The 18,260-nt window shown below is 53.8% G+C and overlaps 2 protein-coding genes across 9 annotated transcripts in view; both read left to right on the plus strand.

Moving 5' to 3' along the window:
• The window catches only part of AGPAT3 (1-acylglycerol-3-phosphate O-acyltransferase 3), a 71,210-nt gene extending 60,640 nt beyond the window's left edge, over positions 1-10,570 (plus strand). For all 4 annotated transcript variants that reach the window (XM_024758162.1, XM_024758163.1, XM_024758165.1 and 1 more), the window contains 2 exons: positions 4,395-4,593; positions 5,235-10,570. In XM_024758162.1, coding sequence (XP_024613930.1) covers positions 4,395-4,593; positions 5,235-5,323 — 288 coding nt within the window. In that variant the 3' untranslated portion in view covers positions 5,324-10,570. The remainder of the gene's footprint in view (positions 1-4,394; positions 4,594-5,234) is intronic.
• Positions 10,571-10,716: 146 nt separating this feature from the next.
• TRAPPC10 (trafficking protein particle complex subunit 10) overlaps positions 10,717-18,260 on the plus strand; it is a 113,626-nt gene continuing 106,082 nt past the window's right edge. For all 5 annotated transcript variants that reach the window (XR_003004962.1, XM_024758157.1, XM_024758159.1 and 2 more), the window contains exon 1: positions 10,717-15,139. Coding sequence is in view for 4 of the 5 variants with exons in the window: in XM_024758157.1 (XP_024613925.1) it covers positions 15,106-15,139 (34 nt within the window). In the remaining variant the exon portion in view is untranslated. The remainder of the gene's footprint in view (positions 15,140-18,260) is intronic.

Consider the following 18,260-nt stretch of genomic DNA (forward strand, 5'->3'; position numbering starts at 1 on the left):
GTCCTCACGCAGCTGTGGGGGTTGAATTCATACTAACAGCAGAGCTCAGAGGATCCGCATAAGAAGTGGTTTTAGGTGAATCTCTCTAGAGCCCCTGAGAAAAGCACGTGGAAAACTAGAAGAACATGACTCCAAACCTAAGCTGCCCGAGATTTCTTCAGAAAAATTCTGCTGGAGAGGCACTCATAACCAGAATCCACGATGGGCGAGTACAACAGACAAACAGATAAATTAAACCCTCCCGAAACTTCAGCTAATGGAACTGCCAGGGAGACTCAAATCAGTATGTATGAAATGATTAAGCAAAAAAGAAGGGACTGAAAACAGAAGAACAAGACCGATTAAAAAATGAGACAGATTTGAGAAAAACCAGGTAAAATGTGTAGGCATGGAAATCTACTAACTGACGGCAAAATCTTAGTTAACAGATGAGACACAGCTGAGAGATAATTAGTGAGCTGGCAGGTTTTGAGGACGTTACTCAGAATGCAGCACAGAGGAAGAGAAAATGTAAAAAGGAAGTTTAAAAGATCCAGGGGATAAGCAGAGGTCCAGAGTATAACAGGGAGTCCAGAGGAGAAGGTGGGAAGAATGGTGAAGAGCAGTTGTCAGAGATCACCATAATACTTCTAAAATTGGGGCTCCCCTGGTGGCGCAGTGGTTGAGAGTCCGCCTGCCGATGCAGGGGACACGGGTTCGTGCCCCGGTCCAGGAAGATCCCACATGCCGCGGAGCGGCTGGGCCCGTGAGCCATGGCCGCTGAGCCTGCGCGTCCGGAGCCTGTGCTCCGCAACGGGAGAGGCCACAACAGTGAGAGGCCCGTGTACCGCAAAAAAACAAAACAAAACAAAAAAAACTTCTAGAATTGATGAACATGGGTTTCGTCAGCTTCAAGAAACCCAAGTCTGGAATTGGATAGATAAAAAGAATGTATATAATGTACATATATGTGTGTAGACATATGCACACATATACATTATACAAACATACACAAGATAGAGTAAACCCAGAGAGAGAACAAAGACAATAAAAATAGCATAAATTATTTAAGCACAAAGCAAAGCTACAAAAGAGTGAATCTACTGCACCAAAAGCTTTTCTTCAAAAATATTAATAAAATAGAAAGCCTTGGGCAAGACCAACTAAACAAGAGTGCCGGCATTAATGGGAACAAAAACGTGACACAACCAAAGAGCAAGGAGTGAAAGTAGTATGAGAGCAGTATGACAACTTTATGCTCCTGCATTTGAAAACTTGGATGAATTGTGTGATTTCCAAGAACAATAGACCTCTCCAGAAGAAAAGGAGACCTAAATAAAAAGGACTGGAGTGTGTGTGCGTCACCTGGCGGATGCGCAGAAGACGTTGTATGCACGAGGCAGCAGAAGACCATGCATCTCTGGATCAGGGTCAAGTTTTAAAAGTTTGAAGGGACTTCCCTGGTGGTCCAGTGGTTAAGAATCCACCTTCCAATGCAGGGGACGTGGGTTCGATCCCTGGTCGGGGAACTAAGATCCCACATACTGCGGGGCAACTAAGCCCGTGTGCTGCAACTACTGAGGCCACGGCGCTCTGGAGCACATGCGCCACAAGTAGAGAGAAGCCTGTGCGCCGCAACGAAAGATCCCACGTGTCACAGCTAAGGCCCGACGCAGCCAAATAAAGAAATATTTTTTTTAAAAAAGTTTGAAACTCTTACAAAGAGTGACATTTGCAATCAACAGTATTTGTTTAGCAGGAAATGAGAGATAACCCAGAAGTGCATTATTAGGAAGTGGATACATTATGTGTGTATTCATTTACCTGTGGTTCAGTTAAATGAACCAACTGCACGTTATCAATCTAAATGAATCTTGAGAAAGTAGGCGTAAAGAAAAGCAGATTGCAATAGGCATACAGTGTGACGCTATTCACAGAAAATGACCAGGCGCGGGCGCCGTACCATGCATTATCGTAGAGGTACCCGAGCACGGGGCTGCAGGTGTAAGCCCTTCCTGGGGATGGAGACCGCCCGCTGAAGTGTGATGGCTCCCGGCGGGGATCGGACCACAGGCCTTGTCTTCATCTCTAAGGGTTACTTTCTAAAACAACCTGCTGCAAATACAGCAAGAGACACAACTGATTTATTTGGGTATTTTCTATTATTTGCTATGTTTTTCCATACTATTGAAACATACACATTTTTTATCGCTTTTCATGTCACTTATATTGTAATTTGCATCAGGGACCACACTGTGTGTCACGTTCTCCCATTTATTCTGTTTTTAGTGACCATTGTTCGTTACATCTTTCAGCGTTGACATAGCTTTAATTCACCCCTTTAGATGCTGTGCTCCACCGCGTGTGTTTCCCATGTGATGACGCCCCGTTTTGGCTAGTCGTCTTCCTACCTGTGAACATTTATGAACTATTTATGAACTTTCTGCTGTTCCCCACGCAGCAGGGCACATGTGGGAGCATTTCTGCCAGATGTTAACGCTGTGACTGGTGGTAGGAGGCTCTGGTCCCTTGTGAAATGTCTCTAAGTTGTGCTTCAAAGAGCCTGCCCGTTATGTCCCCAGCCGAGCACGAGAAGCCCTTTCTCCCCGTCTTGTGAGTAGGGGGTCTGCACCGCCTTCGGCCCCACTGCCCCCTGCCAGGGAATATGCAGACCCTGAAGCAGCCGAACTGGGTGCTTTGGTCCTGCCGTAACACACGTGTTTCCGGAGACACTGACGCCTCTGGTCACTTACCAGTGAGCTCCGGCCGTAACGTGGAAACAGACCTCGGTGTCACCAAAGGGCCTTGAAGGTCATTCCAGACAGTTTCCCCATTTTGCAGATGTGGGAACTAAGGCCCTGAGGAGGAGGTGACTATCCTCTGGGTGGAACTGTCCCCAGGTCTCCCGGCCTCTGCCCCCCCCATGCTCCCCCACGCTTGCTGTGCTCACCAGGCGGGGTCGGTGAAGGAAAGGGGCCTGTAATGACAGAGGGCCTGGAGCGCCCGGGGGCTGGGGCGAGGGAGGGACTGGAAAACGGTGAGGGAGGCTGGAGGTGTTGATGGTTTAGGTGGGGTCAGTTTCTCTAAAGTTCCACAATAAGCATGTTCACCAGAGGTTAGAAAGAGGAAGGAGGAGCTTGGTGGAGCGAGGCGCCAGGGTGAGGAGAAGGGACGTGATGTCTGAGTGACACAAGCAGCAGTGTGTGTGGCAGGTCCCTCCTCAGGAGAGCAGGGGTGTGTGTGTGTTTTATTCAGGTGATCAAAAGGCCTGTCACAAACTTGGTGCAAATCTGTAAGCACAGTGGACTCTCCTGCGGGGCTAGGTCCTGCCTTCTTGTCTCTGGGTGGCCTCCGGGCCTGGTTCACCTGACCCGTGAGCTCGCCGAGAGCCCCAGGGCGCCCCTGCTAAAAAGAGCGGGCTTGAAGACGTTCTGGGGCTGCACAGGGGAGGGCCTTCTGGTGGGCGCTCATGTGGTCGCCCGGAGGGTACACACGGGCATAAGGGTCGCAGTGGCTCCTGACCGCACAGGACCTGTGGTGCCCGCCCCGTGCCCCGTCGACCAGCAGGGACAGTTGGTGCCTGACCACAAGCCGGAAGAGGCTGCGAGGCTGGGTGTTTGTTAATGCCCCTGCCCTGTTTTTATGTAATACACAACACAGCTGTAGAAAGCTAAATGCAGAAAATAAAACAGAAAAAAAACGAGGACAGGTGAGATTTACTCCCCCGGGTAACTCAGATGGTGTGGGTGTGCATCTTTCCAGACTCCGTCCTAGACAAATATATAGGCGTATGTATTTTTACTTAAGAGGAATTGTGTGGCACTTAACTTCTTTCAGAAAACAAACTATCGTGAGTGTATCTCCTGGTTAGCATGTGACGTGTCGTGGCCACAGAGAAATCTATGTCAGCGTCGCAGTTTCTCCGGCAGCTGGTGCTCGGTGTTGAGCGTGTGTCCCGTTTCCCTGTTGAGGGTGCTCTCATGTCCTCACCCGGTCCTCTGTCCTCCCATCATTAGCCACCAGGACACGGAGGAAGGAGAGGTTAAATAGCTTTCTGTGGGTGACAAAACCAGCGGGGGGTGACGCCAGGCCGCTGGACTCCCAGCAGGTGGTGGCCGCCACCCTCGCCCTGGAGATGTCACAGGAGACAGTGAGGGGCCGGCCGACACCGCAGTCCTGGGTGTTGAAGGTGCGTGTCGCGCACCAGGCACCGGCTGATAATTTTCCTGGGAAAGTTGCCCTGTGGAAGGGTTTGTATTTTTCAAGCTTTCGGTACAGGCCACCGAGGTTCTCCACGAAGGTCATGCGAACTGCATTTCCCACCCGCAGCCTGCACGGCCCGTCCACTTTATTTATAGGTCGAGTCACTTTTCACTGTGGGGTTGTAACAACAGCACACTGGTCGACTGTTTCAGGATGCGCTGCAGGAGATGTATAACCAGAAGGGCGTGTTTCCGGGGGAGCAGTTCAAACCCGCCCGGCGGCCGTGGACACTCCTGAACTTCCTCTTCTGGGCCACACTTCTCCTGTCTCCTCTCTTCAGTTTTGTCTTAGGCGTCTTTGCCAGTGGGTCTCCTCTTCTGATCCTGACGTTCCTGGGGTTTGTCGGGGCAGGTAATGAACGGGCGTGATGGCGCGGCTTGAGGTTGGGAGTCTTCCATGTGCCGGCTGCGGCGCCCAGGCCTGGAGATGGTCACCTGGGAGCCAGGATGCAACCTGAGCCTTGCCGGCCTCAGAGAGCTGCTCTGGCCACTGAACCACAGGGCCGTGAAGGCCACAGCCAGATTCCAGGGCCATCTGTCCAGAAAGCTGGCCGGCCACCCGCCCGCCTGGCATCTCCTTCTAAGAGCTGTGTGGGGAGGGCCTGGGCCACCGGTTTGAGCTCGGGCAGTTAGGGGCGTGGGCTGGTGTGATGGGCTGAGGTTCCCGGGACACTTTCGAGGCCCTGCGGCCCTGAGTGCACTGCTGGGCACCTGGTCTGTCGGGCACCTGGCTGGGCACTACGGCCCTCAGCCCTGGCTGAGAACTGCACCCCGCAGCGGGCGCACACACCCCCCACCCCGGGCTGGTGGGGGAGCAGAGCTGGCCGCCTCCCGGGACAGGCTGAGTGGGCAGGGCAGGGAGGGGCAGAGGAGGGGAGAAGGCCGGCCTGCCCCCCCCAAGGGAAGTCTGAGGCCGAAGGTCCGCCCGCCCCCATGACGATTTTTCCAGCTTGCCATCAATCAGCCTAACCTCACCTGTTTCCTATTTTAAAGCTTCCTTTGGAGTCCGCCGACTGATAGGAGTGACTGAAATAGAGAAAGGCTCCAGCTATGGAAACCAAGAATTTAAGAAAAAGGAATAATTAACGGCTGTGATTGAACACACATACACCTGACCGTGGGATCCAATTAACTCAATTAAAAACAGAACAACACACACAGAGCGGGGGGTGGGAAGAAAAGACACTTAGAAACTATTTTTCTTATTAACTGGTGACTAATATTGACCAATAAAACTTGAGCCAAGAGCAAAGCAGTCGGAAGACCTGCGGATGGAGACAGATGCCAGCCTCGCACCTGCGCGTCCGCTGCCGGCAGAGCGGCCCGGGGGACCCGCTCCCGGGACAACGGGTGTCACCGCTGCCGTCTCTCTAGAGCTCTGCCTGACAGGGAGCTTTTGGATGCTTTCTCTTCTCACACTTAGATCCAGTTTTTGGTTTTTATCCGTTATCTCGGGAGTTTCCCCCTGCCCCTCGCCTCCTCCCCTGTTCTCCCTGCAAACTCTCTTCCCCCGTCGCCCTGGGGACGGTGTGCGCGGGTCCCGGCGTCCCCAGAGCACCCGCTGGTCCCGACCTGCTGGCACCTCGATTCCAGGCGATGGGGGCGGGGCTTGGGGACGTCCCCTCGGCGACAAGCACACTGGGTGGGGCTGGCGGCGGGACACGCCCCCCGGTCGTTTCCGGAGCGTCCTCGCGCTTCCCACCTAAGCCTGCCTGACACACCTTAAATCGGTTTTAAAGCGAGTGGAGCCCGAGAACGCGGTGAGATGTCGAGTCCTTCCCGTGCCTGGAGCTCAGCTCCTCTGTCCCACCCGGTCACCCCGCCGGGTGCAGGGCGGCCCCCTCCCCAGCCGGCCGGAGCCGGAGGCGCTGTGTGCCGGGGAGACCTCCGCCCGCAGCCCGCAGGACCGTTGGATTTTTGAAAAGGCAGTGTCACCATCACCCTGTCTTCTAAAGGAGACTGTTAACACGGAGCTTTTAGAGATTTTATTTTCACAGTTGATCTGTTGATGGCTCTCAACTTCCTGATGGAAGCTGGAGGTGGTGAGCCTTCCCCTCCGCTGCCACCCCCCTTCCGAGCAGATGCACTTGTCCTGGGGGAGGGTGACCGGAGTGCCCTGACCTCGTCCCCTTCAGCCTGCTGCCCTGGTGGGAGCCGTTTCTTCCTCAGAGGGAGGTATTTCGTGCGCGTTTGGCCGATGGCCTGGCCGGGCTGCTGGGCAGAGTGGGGGGACTGGGACGCCCTCCCCGCTCCCGCTGCAGCCCCGCACTCCGCCAGGCCATTCCACCGTCACCCTGCCTGCATCGGACTTTCGTCTTAAACGTTCAACTTGGTTTTTTTAAGTCACATTCCCCTCATCTTTTTTAGCAAGGGAAAGAAAAATAATGGGTGTTATCTCTGATAATACTGTAACCAGCGTTCAGGATAGAGGCAGGTTGAATTTTCTAGGGGAAAAGATGGAAGAAAGAGGCATGGAAAACATTATAAACTAAACTGGAAAAATGCATTGGCCCTAAGTATGCATTCTGGGGAGACTTATGGAAGCAGCATATACCCTTCATAATGACACTACTGAATTGTGCATGGTAACCTTGGTGAAGGGACCAAGGTCACAGGGAAGCGAGTCGCAGTTCTGGGCTCGCTCATGAGTGGTAGTGAATGCACACAGGTCCTCATGAGGTTGAAAGACAGCTTTGAAGTGCTTTCTCAGAAGAGAGCTTCCCTCTGCCACAAAGCACGTCTGCCCCTTCCCTTGGAGCCGCACCGAGCAGGGGGGCTGCGGTGAGCGGCTACCTTAGAGCTTACTTTTCTTCACACAGTGTACGCTCGTCTGTCTGTGTGTTTATGTCATTTGCTAATTCACTAATCCCTAAAAATCTTAAAGGAAAAAGTTGAAGGGTACTACTGTGAAGGCATATTACCTGGAAAATGCAAATTTAGATCTTTTACCATTGAATTAATGGTTCTTGCTTCCCAGCTAAGTTCCCTCCCCTTGAAATTAATACACAATGTGTAAATTCTATATTGAGTCAGCAATGAGCTGTGAAGACTCCTAGATGAATGGAGATTGAGACCACGTGTAGGTTTTAAATCTCAGTGACTTCCTTCTGATTTAACAAAGATTAGCTTGTGCATTTGAATACCAAGCCCTCTGAGAGCAATAAAAACTACACCATGAATGTTTGGGTTTTTTTTTTTTTTTTTGGAGGGGTGGATTTTGCTTTTCACGCACTTCAGAAGGGAAGGGGGAGGCTCCTTTCATTTTTAAAATTAATAAATCTCAGAACAGTGTTTTTCTTATTTCTTTTCCTTTACCCCCTTTTGTTCCTGATGTTACCGTTGTCCAGATTCAGGCTGAATGTTGGGACAGTCGTGCTCGTCTTGGTCGGGGAGGGTGTGCTCTAGATTGAAGTCGTTGGAAGCCTACACGCTAGGCCCTGGGTTGGGCGGGGCAAGGAATTTCTGTGGTGTTTGCTGACCTCTCTGCAGGGAAGGGGTCTGCTGACCTCTCTGTAGGGGCAGCCTCCAGGGCCAGCCCCCCTCCCACTGGAGATATACAAAGGGCGGGGCCCCAGGCCTTGGGCCCCTCCCACAAGTGCCCGACAGGCTGAGTTCTGAGCCCGGGTGCTGCTGGCCGGCGTGTTTCTCAGCTCAGGTCCCGGTGCCATGTCTTTTGTCACCTGCACACGTATCCTGGTGCAGCCTGGCGAGTAGAGTTTGGCTTCTGGGCCCTCCCCGTGTGTCCAGCAGTCCCCTCTGGGAAGTTCCAGGGGGCTTCTAGGGTGCCTGTGGCATTTCATGGTGACCTTGTGACAGCTACCAGCACCTGGGGGCTTTCTGGTCCCTCTCGGGGTCTTTGTGACAGCACTGAGCAGAGATGGCCTCACTCCTGCAGGTGAGCAGACGCTGGGGAAAGGCTTACCTGGTCGGGGAGACCACTGACAAGAGTTTTAACCCCAAAGAAAGAAGTGATGCCGGTCATCCGGTCTTTGGTGACGGCGTACGGGATGCATGGCCCTGTCTGTCCACAGCCCCTGCCTGAGAAGCACAGAGTCAGGCTGAAGAGTGGTCTCTACACAAACCACTCAGCAATGACACAAATCAGCAGCGTGAACAGAACTTTCTTGCAAAGGCAATGCAGGCATGATCGCCAGTCAGTTTGGAGTCTGCACCACGTTTGCCCCGCCCCCCCCGTGCGCACACGCTCTTTGTCACACTAGTTACTGAGCACCGAAATCGCTCTGGGGAGAAAGCGGTGCATGCAGTCACGTGTAGGCCCAGAGCCGTCTCCAAGCTGTCCGCGCCCATGGGACCCCCATTTGTGTCAGATTGGGGGTGAAGAATAAGTATCTCTCTGCATGTTGCTTTGTCTCTGCCCAAGACACCTGTAGACAAGCCAGATAGAATCTTCTCAGCCCAACTGATTGTCAGCTGAATTGTCCGACCCTGTGTGTGAACTCGTGCTGCAAATTTCTCACCCACAGCTGCATGCAGCCCCGGCATGCGACACACCGGGCAGTGGTGCCACGTGGCTTTCAACCCTCTGCAGTGTAACCGGGCTTAGGGTTAAAAGTTAAAACCATGGGCCTGACGTGCCTACCTGCCTTCCGTCTGGAGACAGCATGTCCCCGGCCCACGTGCCTGCCCCTCTCTCTAGCAAGTTAGCTCCCAAAGCAAAGGCAAGCCTCCCCAGCACCTGGGCGTGGCCCATGGCGCCGGCCACACCCCGGCCACGGCCCTGACTCGGTCCCACGAGGTGAGTGGTGCTGCCGGGTGTGCGCAGATGTACATGCGGGTTCTGCATCCTTGCGTATCAGGGCCAGGACACAAAAATGCAGGGACGTGTTTTGGGTAGGAGATGTCACACTGCACTCCACTTGATGGAAGGGGTGGACACGTGAATTAAGTTCGCTGCAAGCCTCAGCCACTAGCTCACTCGGTGGCAATGGTGGCGTTTCCCACAAAACGCTCTGGAAATAGCGCTTCAGGGAGCCCAGGAAATCACAGGGTGGCTGACACCTGGCAGCAGCCGCGTGTTCTTTTCAAAGACAATTGAATCGCTTTAAAGTTTTAAGCTTTGTGATGACAAGTTCACTTGGAGTTTTCTTTTCCCATAAACTTTTCCGTTTCTTAACTTTTTGTTGCAAAAGTATTTTGGACAGAAGTTGAACTGTGAACGAGATGCTGACATGCACTAAATTGTATTAAACTGGAGTTACTTGATACCATGAAGAAATGCATCTGATCTACTTGTATTTATTGTCTCAGAATTGTACGTGGTGACAATCAAATAGTACTTGCCTAAACGCCAGGAAACTCACCGGCTTCTTAATCGTAAGGGTCGTCAGCAAGTGCTGTAGCTGTAAATGAAAATGTCTCTCTGGAAAATCACACCAACCATCGACTCAAATGTGTGGGACAGATGTTGGGGTTCTTTTTCTATTATCGACCCTCTGCCGCACCTGACCGTTGGCCGGCTTCAAAGGGTGATACATTGTATACAGGGTGCAAATGTATTATATGGATGCTTCCTTTTGTACACTTCATTTTTACAAATTTGCTACAGCTTTGTGTAGTTGAGGAGAGCGGTATTTTTGGTCTGTGGGAGCTTGTGGGGGGAGGGAGTGGGGGGAGCTATAACTTCGACTCTAAAAGCCTGTATCCCGAAAAACTGGCTGCATTTGCCGTGCGCTTGCGAAGGTCACTTTGTACGCAGGCGTGCTTGAGCCTGCCTGAGTGGCAGTATTTTCTAGATAAAATGCTGTGGGCGTCATACTTGTTGATTAAAATTGCTGCTGTGAAAGGGGGGGATAAAATAACCCCGCTACAAGAAAAAGTGACTGACTGCCTCCTTCTGTCCCTTTGCTTCTGGTCTGCGGAGGGTTTTCCCAGGGAAGGAAAGGCCCTCCAGGCACATCCTGGCCCGCGGGGTCCTCGCCTGAACAGACCCTCCCGAGGCTGGAACTGTTTCTCCGAGGCTGTCGTGAGGACACTTTCTGAGCCTTTCCATTTCATGTCAGTTGCTTTCGGAAGGGAAATCGAGAAGGAGAGCAATCGTCAGGCGGAAACAAGGGAGAAAATTCAGTTGGTGCATAAAGCATGCTAAGTGACCCTCTGCCTAAAAACGGGTCTTAAAAGCCATCCAGGACTAAAGGTTTCCAAAGTAGGCATGTATATATCAAAAACTATTTTTTTGTAAAAACAAATGCATTCTGTGGAGAAAACCCAGGAACGCTTTTTCTTTATAAAGAAAGGAACTCTTGTCAGAACCAAGAGCTAGTCCAGGGTCTGATTTGTCTGTCTTGTGAAAATAAATCGAGCTAAAAGAACCATGGTGTCACTTCTGCTCTGGGAACGGCCCCTGAGTATGTGCTTTTCTGCTCTGGGGCCAGTGCCGGCAGTGCGGATGGGCCCACGTCTGCCCTGAGACCTGGGAAAGCCGGGCTGGGACCGGCGCTCCTGGCGCGCACACGTCTACCCACGATGTAGCTTTAAAAATGTATCCTGAGTTCAGAGCATGCGAGGACCAGCACGTGCGTACAGGCGCCCCCCCCATACACGCGTGTATTGGCACACACACACGCACACACACAGGGCCACACACAGCCCAGACAGCGAGGGGAGAGCTTGGGGTGGTCATACAGGAACAGCCCCACTAGGAAATGGGATGACACCCCAGGCCTGCGCTGGGGGCTCCCCCTCCCGTGTCTTCTCCCAGCGTGGAGCCTGAGAGCACAGCCCGGTCCAAGTGGCCGCCCAGCAGCAGGTCTGAAGGTGCTCCGCAAAGGCTGAACCCACAGTGGGGAGATGGAATTGTCCTGTGACAGCTCAGAGGAAGGGGGCGATGTTGCGTGCTCTGGGCTCCAGATCCACCAGGTGGTGGCGATGGTCCACCTACAGGAGCCCCGACATCCTGCCAGGGGTCAGAGACGCGGAGGGACTCCAAGTACTGAGAGGCCAGGAGCCGCGGGGCAGGGGTGCACTGTCTGAGAAGGTGCTGCTGGCCTGCCCCAGGGGTCCTCTGGCTCCCCCCACCCCAAGCTCCTCAGTCATGGCTCAGGACCAGAAGACCTCTGGGACATGGTTGCCCCGCAGACTGTGCTAAAACATCACCACTTACCGGTAAAGGATTCCGCTGATGTCTGATGAAACGGTCGGTCCCACCTGCCCGGGACTTTGTAAGAAAGCTGACCCACTGGGCCAGCCCAAGGCCTTGGAAGGCAGGGCGGTGGCCGCCCCCCTGGGACTGTGCCATCCGGACACAACACGGAGCTGTGCTCCTGGGCTCAGGGTGGACCTGCAGTGCCCAAAGTCCGCCGGGCAGGTAAGCGCTGTCGGCCACCCCTCCCGCTCAACCCTGTTTTCTGTGGCTCCAAACAGAAAATAGGGTTTGGGGCCAGCCTGCATCAGCTCCTTCTCCAGGGAAAGATTTGGTGCAGAAGGAGGTGGGCGCTATGGGCCCTGGGGAGGCTCAGGGTTTGGGGGGGTGCGTCCGGCATGGGGCTGCCCCTGGGGTCACGCAGGACTCTGGGTTTGGAGAGGCGCCCGCCCTTGGGCGTGGGAGACACGTAGTCCAGACGCCCCTCCTCAGCCCCGCTGTTCCCCTGGGACACCCCGCACATCGCCAGTGTCCTTGGCGCCCCAACGGCGCTGAGTCAGGACAAGCGTAAGGAGAAGCGTTTCTTCGTGGTGGCTCGGTTTGCTGCACACTCTCCGGGACCCGATGACCCGCAGAGCTGCTGGGGGTGGAGGTGAAAGCACAGACGTGCCGTCCCTGCCAGCCCGCACGGCAGGCGCGCCGCAGAGTCCAGCCCTGCGCAGGGCCATCCGGAGTGCGGCTGACCCTTCTGTTGTTCCCACGCTCTGTCCCCAAGGAGGGAAACTCATTTTACTGTCCTGAACGCTGTTCCCACTTGGATTTTTTTTTTTTGGCTGCACCGCGTGGGATCTTAGTTCCCCGATGGGACTGAACCCACGCCCTCGGCAGCGAGAGCACAGAGTCCTAACCACTGGACCGCCAGGGAAGCCCCCCCCACTTAGACCTTTTGCAGTTCCTTTTCCAGTGTCCTTAGCACGAGTGAATTCCGCCCTCTGTCACAACCACGTGTTAACAGATGAGCACGTGGAATCTCCCGGGGAGACCTCCGCTTGTAGGATGTAAGTGACCCGCGCGGCATCATTGGGCATTCTTCCTGCTCGTCCCAGAAAGGGCTGCTACCCAACCCCAGGCGGGCGCTGGACTATAGTCTGGAGGTCGAAGGCCGCCCTCCCCCAGGACACGGCAGCAGCCAGCAGAGCGGACGCCTCTCGGCCAGGACATCCAGGTCTCCAGGGTTGGGGGAAGCAGGGGGCCGGGAGACGGACCTTGGGTCTCAGCCAACAAATGGCTCCCGGATCCCTCAGGCCTGCAGCACCCAGAGAAGCAGGAGAGCTGGCCTCGTGCCAGGCATGCCTGGAGAGGCCTGTGCTATCGGCTCCGTCCCAGCAGGAGGCAGACAGAGACCCGCCCACCCAGTCAGGAGGGGTTAATAGGGGGGCCACTCCCAGACACGGTGGTAGCCGGTCATCACTCAAAGGCGGCCAAGGCAGGTCTTCTTCCGCGACAGCTGCTGCGGGATGGGGAGAGCCAGGGAGACCCGAGCCCTGCTCCCCACGCCAAGGCAGGAGGCTCCGGAAGGCTGGGCGCCCCAAAGGAAGGGCACAGGGCAGGGCTGGGGCCGTGAGGCCAGGCCACCTGGGCGAGCTAACTGGACGTGCCGGAGGCACCCTGTGGACAGGAGGCCGTGTTGCGCCTGGAGCGAGGGGCCCGGAGGGTAGGCCCTGACCTCCCCCGGGACAGGACGGGACGGGACGAGAAGGGGAGAGCGTGGGGCGCCCTGAGTGTTTGCTCCCTGGTCCTCAGGGCAGCGGCGCAGGGCGGGGAGGTTTACGTCTGAAGGTGAAGGGCGGAGGATTTGTAATCACAAGCCGGCTAGAGAAACCGCTCTGAGAGGGGCTCTGGGGGGCCCCCGCCTATCGCCAGGCGGGGCTGGAACAGGCAGGGGCCAGCAGAGCCGGGTCAGGCTCAGAGTGGGGTTTGGACAGAGCCGTTGGTCCCAGAGTCTTTGCAGTTCTCACCACCCTGCGGAAGGAGCTGGGGGACAAGGGCCGTCCTGCTAGCTGCCCCCTGGCGTGGCCCATAGGGGCACGGAGCCCCTGAAGCGGGGTCACCGGGGCTGGAGAGCAAAGGGAAGCCAACCTGCACAGAAGCTGCCAGAGGGAACTTGGGAAGGTCACGGCAGAGTGGGAAGGCGGGGAATTTCCAAGGGGCATCGCTGCACTACAGGGGAGGTCCCCCGCAGCACGCGTGGCCTGTGCTCTCACTCTCCCAGGGCTGTGATGAGTCGCCCGAAAGGCCTGGAGCTGGGGGGGAAGCCCCAAGATGAACTTTGGGAAGGACAAAGAGCTGAAGTGAAAACGAAGCACCCCCAGCAAAGCAACCAGGCAATCAATTTCCAAGCGTTTGAAACAGACAGAAAGATGGAAAGAATAGTGAAAAGAATGCCCGTGTGTCCGTCCCCAAACCATGCAGCCTCGGGCGTCCTGGCATCCTAGCCGGAGGCCCATCCGTGGTGATATCCGTGGGCCAGGCCGTGTTCTGGGTGCTTCACACGTGGTAACTCAAATGTCCCATCAAACCAGGAGGAAACACTGCCGCAGTAGGTGGCAGAGCTAGAGGGGCCGGGCCGTGGTATCCCGGTCCTGCAGCCCCTGCCTTCCACGGGATGGCTCTCAGGACGTCACCCAGGTGAGCGGGATGGGGTCGCACTGAGGGCTCACCCTGCATTTTGCTGTCCTCATGGTCCAGCGTTGCTGCCGTATCATGCTTCTTTGTGTGGATACGTCAGAGTCTATTTTCCTGTTGGACTCGCAGGTGCACCATTTTTGGCTGCAGTGAATCTTCCGTCCACGTTTCTCTGCGCTCTGGTTCTGGTGCGAGAGCCTCGGGCGCATGTTTGGGGCTGGAACGGCTACAACGAGGAGGAAGGAGGCCCTGCTTTCCCAGATCTTCCCTTTGTTCCCAACCCCCACCCATGGGTGTGCGGTCACAGGTCCACGGCGAGTGTAAGTGCTGCCCCTACAGGGGTGCGAGGGGTCCCGTGTGGTTCAGCCTACGCCTCCCTGACCACTGGGTTGGGGGGGGGCGGCAGTCCAGCCCCAGCACATGCGTGTTAGCTGTGGGAGCTTCTTCTGCAGAAGTGTTGTAACTTCCGTCCCTTTTCGAATTTGTTGCTGGCCTTCTGTTTATTGATTCCTGGACTTTCTTTATATAAGTCGGATGCACTCGTTTTCTTGGCGGTGTTATTCATTACCAAAGTCTTCTCATTTCTGCTTTGTTTTTTCCCTTTATTTTCGTGTCTTTTGATGCACAGAATTTTTTTCATTGAGTGGAACTGAATGTGTTCATCGTTTCCTTTGTGGTTTGGGACACTGTGTGCCTTGCTAAGAAATCCGTTCCCTTCCTGAAGTCATAACTGATTTTCTCACACTCTATTTTGAAAATTGTAATGTTTAGCTTTGAACCGAAATCCACCTGGAACTGAATTTGGGGGATGGCAAATAGAAGTAGGTATCCTAGGACTTCCCTTGTGGCGCAGTGGTTGAGAGTACCGCAAAAAAAAAAAAAAAAAGAAAGAAGTAGGTACCTATTTTATTTTACGTTTTCTGCCTGGGGAACAGATCACCCCAGGACCATTTGAAGATCCTGCCCTTTCCCACTGGTCAGCAGGGCCCCCAGGGTCACCGCAGGCCTCCTGACGTGACATGCGGGGTCTGCTCCTGGGCCCTTATCTCATGCAGTTGGCCCACCGGCCCCGTGTTTCTGATGGCTGTGGCTTCACAAGTAGTCCAGGCATCTGGTAAGGCAAGCCCTTGTTTTTTATTCTTCAAATTTTTCTTGGTTATTCAACAACCTTTATTCTTCCACACAGATTTTAGAATCAGCTCCTAAGTTCTATTTAAAAACCAACAAAACCTGTTGGGACTTTCCCTGACATGAGGCTGGATTAACTGGGGAGGACGGCCGTTTCCAACATCGATTCTTCCTGTGTGTGAACATTCTGTTCCTCCTCTCATATAATCCTCTTTCACGTCTTACAATAAAGTTTTATGATTTTTCCGTACAGATCATGCACTCCTCTTGTACCCATTCTGGGCTGTAGAGTCTTATGTGTGTCCCTCAAGTCAAGCTCGCTACTTTTATTTTTGCAATTTTCTATATCCTTGCTCATTTCTACCTGATAATCTATCATGAAGAGAAGGATATTAAAATTCCACACAAAGTTGGCATTGTCCATTTCTCCTTGAAGTTCTATCAATTTTTGTTTTCTATTGCTTGGTGCCTATGAATTTACAATTATTTTCTTGGTGAGCTGCTTTTTGCTCTAAATCGAATCTAATGTTAATATAGCTACATATTACTTTTCTTGCCTAGTGTATAATTTTTCCTTCCTTTTAACTTATCTGTGTCTTTATAGATATATATATATATATATTTTTTTTTTTTTTCGGTACGCGGGCCTCTCAGTCTTTCTCGTTTTTACCCCCAAAGTCACTGTTGCTATTTTCAGAGAGTTCCCATTTGCCTGGATTTCCCCGCATCTGCAGCTTCTGGGGTCCTCGGCCCTATTTCATCTTAGGACCCCACCCTGGGCTCATTCTCCTCGAAACAAACCTTTGGGAACTTCCTTGAGTGGGCCCGGTTGTAGTAAACGTCTCAATTTTAGCTTTTCTGCAAATGTCTTTATCTCATCCTGGTTTTGAAATGGGAGTTTTAGCTGTGTGGTAATTACAAGGCATCATTGCTTTCTCTCAGTATTTTAAGACATTTTCCACTTCTCTTGCTGGGAGGTCAGCGGACAGGATCTTATCGTTCCCCCACCACCACCAGTTGCTAAGCCGTCCTTTCTCTCTGTCTGATCTAAAATTCTCCCCGCTCTTTGTCTTCGCTGTCTGTAGCGGCACTAGAATATGTCAGAGCGTGAATTTATTTTTATCTGGCTTGAAATTTGACTTGCCCCTTGCATCTGAGAATATAGTCTTTTATCAGTTCTAGAAATTTCTCAGCCATCATCGTGTTTCACATATTGCCTCTGTTGCATTCCCTCCCGCCTTCTCTCTGCAGCTCCAGCCAGGTGTGCTATACCTGCTTTTCCATTGCCAGGTCTCAGACCCTCTTTCCCGTGCTCCACCTCTGGGTCTCTGCACCACCTCTGGGTCTCAGGGGCATTTCTGTCCATCTGTTGGTTTGCACATTCTCTCAGCAGCCGCATCTAATCTGCTCTCTAAACTGTCCACCGAGTCTTAAAATTTACATTTTCATCACTATGTTTTTTAAAAGGGAAAAAACACTTCTCTTTTTCATATAGTATCACGTTTCCGCCTCGTGCTTTTGCTGTTCTTTCAACACTTGAAACATTTTGTACCCACGAAACCGCGAATGGCTAAAAGACCCAGAGTCCCTGAGTTCTGGAAATACCCGTCCTCACCCAGCACATGCAGGGACAGGCCGCTCTCTGGGAAGGTACCGCCTTTCTTTGATTATGCGTGAGGAACGCTAAGTGACCGGAGGTGGCCGTAGCTTTGTTTCTGTGCAGTACTTAGTGTATCCCCCATGGAGCACCCTCCACGTTTCCCCCAAACCAGAACCTCTAGTCCAACAGGATCTAAGGTCGCAGGGATGAGAAGCACACATTTTGCAAGTGGGTTTCTGGGATCGATGGTGAGAGGACCCAACCCTACCCTCCACCGTGGGTCCCCAGTGGCGTATTACTGGGGAGTCTGGCTATGGGGAGACATGACTGTACATTCCGCTCTTGGCTAAATACATAGACCGTGTCCTGGAGCTTAACGCCCTACCCCCACAGTCGCTGAGCCTTGGCTCTGCAGGCCGTTTTCTGGGGCTGGCTGCCCTGGGGGATGGGGAACCAGTGACACAGCAGTGGTCTCTGTGGCCACAGCTCTCCTGCTGTGAAGTGAGTCCCCGATCTGAGGCTGTGATGCGTGAGGTCTCCTGACTGTGAGCTCGGCACTTCAAGAACCCTTGGATAGCGGTGCGGGCCCAGGCCCTGGGGTCAGGGGAGCAAGCCCCTGGCTGGAGCTGATGTCACCTCTGGTGATGATGACTCACTGCCCTCTCCAGTGTGGATGGAGGTCTCCTGTCACCAATCTACCCCCAACTGGCTGGTTGGGCGCCTTGGGAAAAAGGCCACTGTCATGGGCTCAGCATCAGAGTCTTCTGCTGGCGGGCTGGACATTCGGCCACATCATCCTCGGAGAGCGGGGGCACGAGCTGTCCCGTGCAGTGGCCCGTGAGTGAGATGCTGACACCTGCCCGATGGCCCGATGAGCCATCTGTCCACCTGGTTTTTCTCTGCGATGGATGTTCTCTGTGGACGTTGGCGGGACACAAAGATCCACGTGTGTTGTGCCGCCCCCTTAGACCAATCCACTTTCCCTAAGGCATCCCATGGATGCCTTTCCCCCGAACCTTCTGGATCTGGTTTTCCGATTTTGCTGCTTCCAGGCAGCTGAGTAGTGAGTGAGCCGAGCCATTCATCGCTGCCCAGAAGTCCTCCCGTGGCATCACCTCAAGCTACCCCTCCCTCTGTCCAAAGGCACGGCGCAGCGATCTCTCTGATCTCTGCCCACTGGTCTTCAGGGCCACCTGCGTGGTCTGGGGTGCAGTCGTTGTGCATGTTCCTTTGGCGCCATCATACGAGGCTGAGCCACTCATGAATCAGACCCAGGATGCTCCCTCTAGTAGCGTCTTGGGACTTAGGGGACACCCCCAAGGGGCAAGGTGTGGCTGAGAGGGAGGTGTCAGGGTGACAGAGGTGACACGAGGGGCGGGACCACGGTCTGTGTCACTTCTTCGTGCTCAGACTTGATACCAAACGTCCCATTTCCATCTTGGGACAGACGCTGCTGCCCCTGCCCATCCTATGACCCAGTGGTTTGAGAGCACCTAGCTTGGGAAGG

Source organism: Neophocaena asiaeorientalis, unplaced genomic scaffold (genome assembly GCF_003031525.2).
Source record: "Neophocaena asiaeorientalis asiaeorientalis breed wild unplaced genomic scaffold, Neophocaena_asiaeorientalis_V1.1 scaffold45, whole genome shotgun sequence".
In the NCBI taxonomy this organism is placed as follows: domain Eukaryota; kingdom Metazoa; phylum Chordata; class Mammalia; order Artiodactyla; family Phocoenidae; genus Neophocaena; species Neophocaena asiaeorientalis.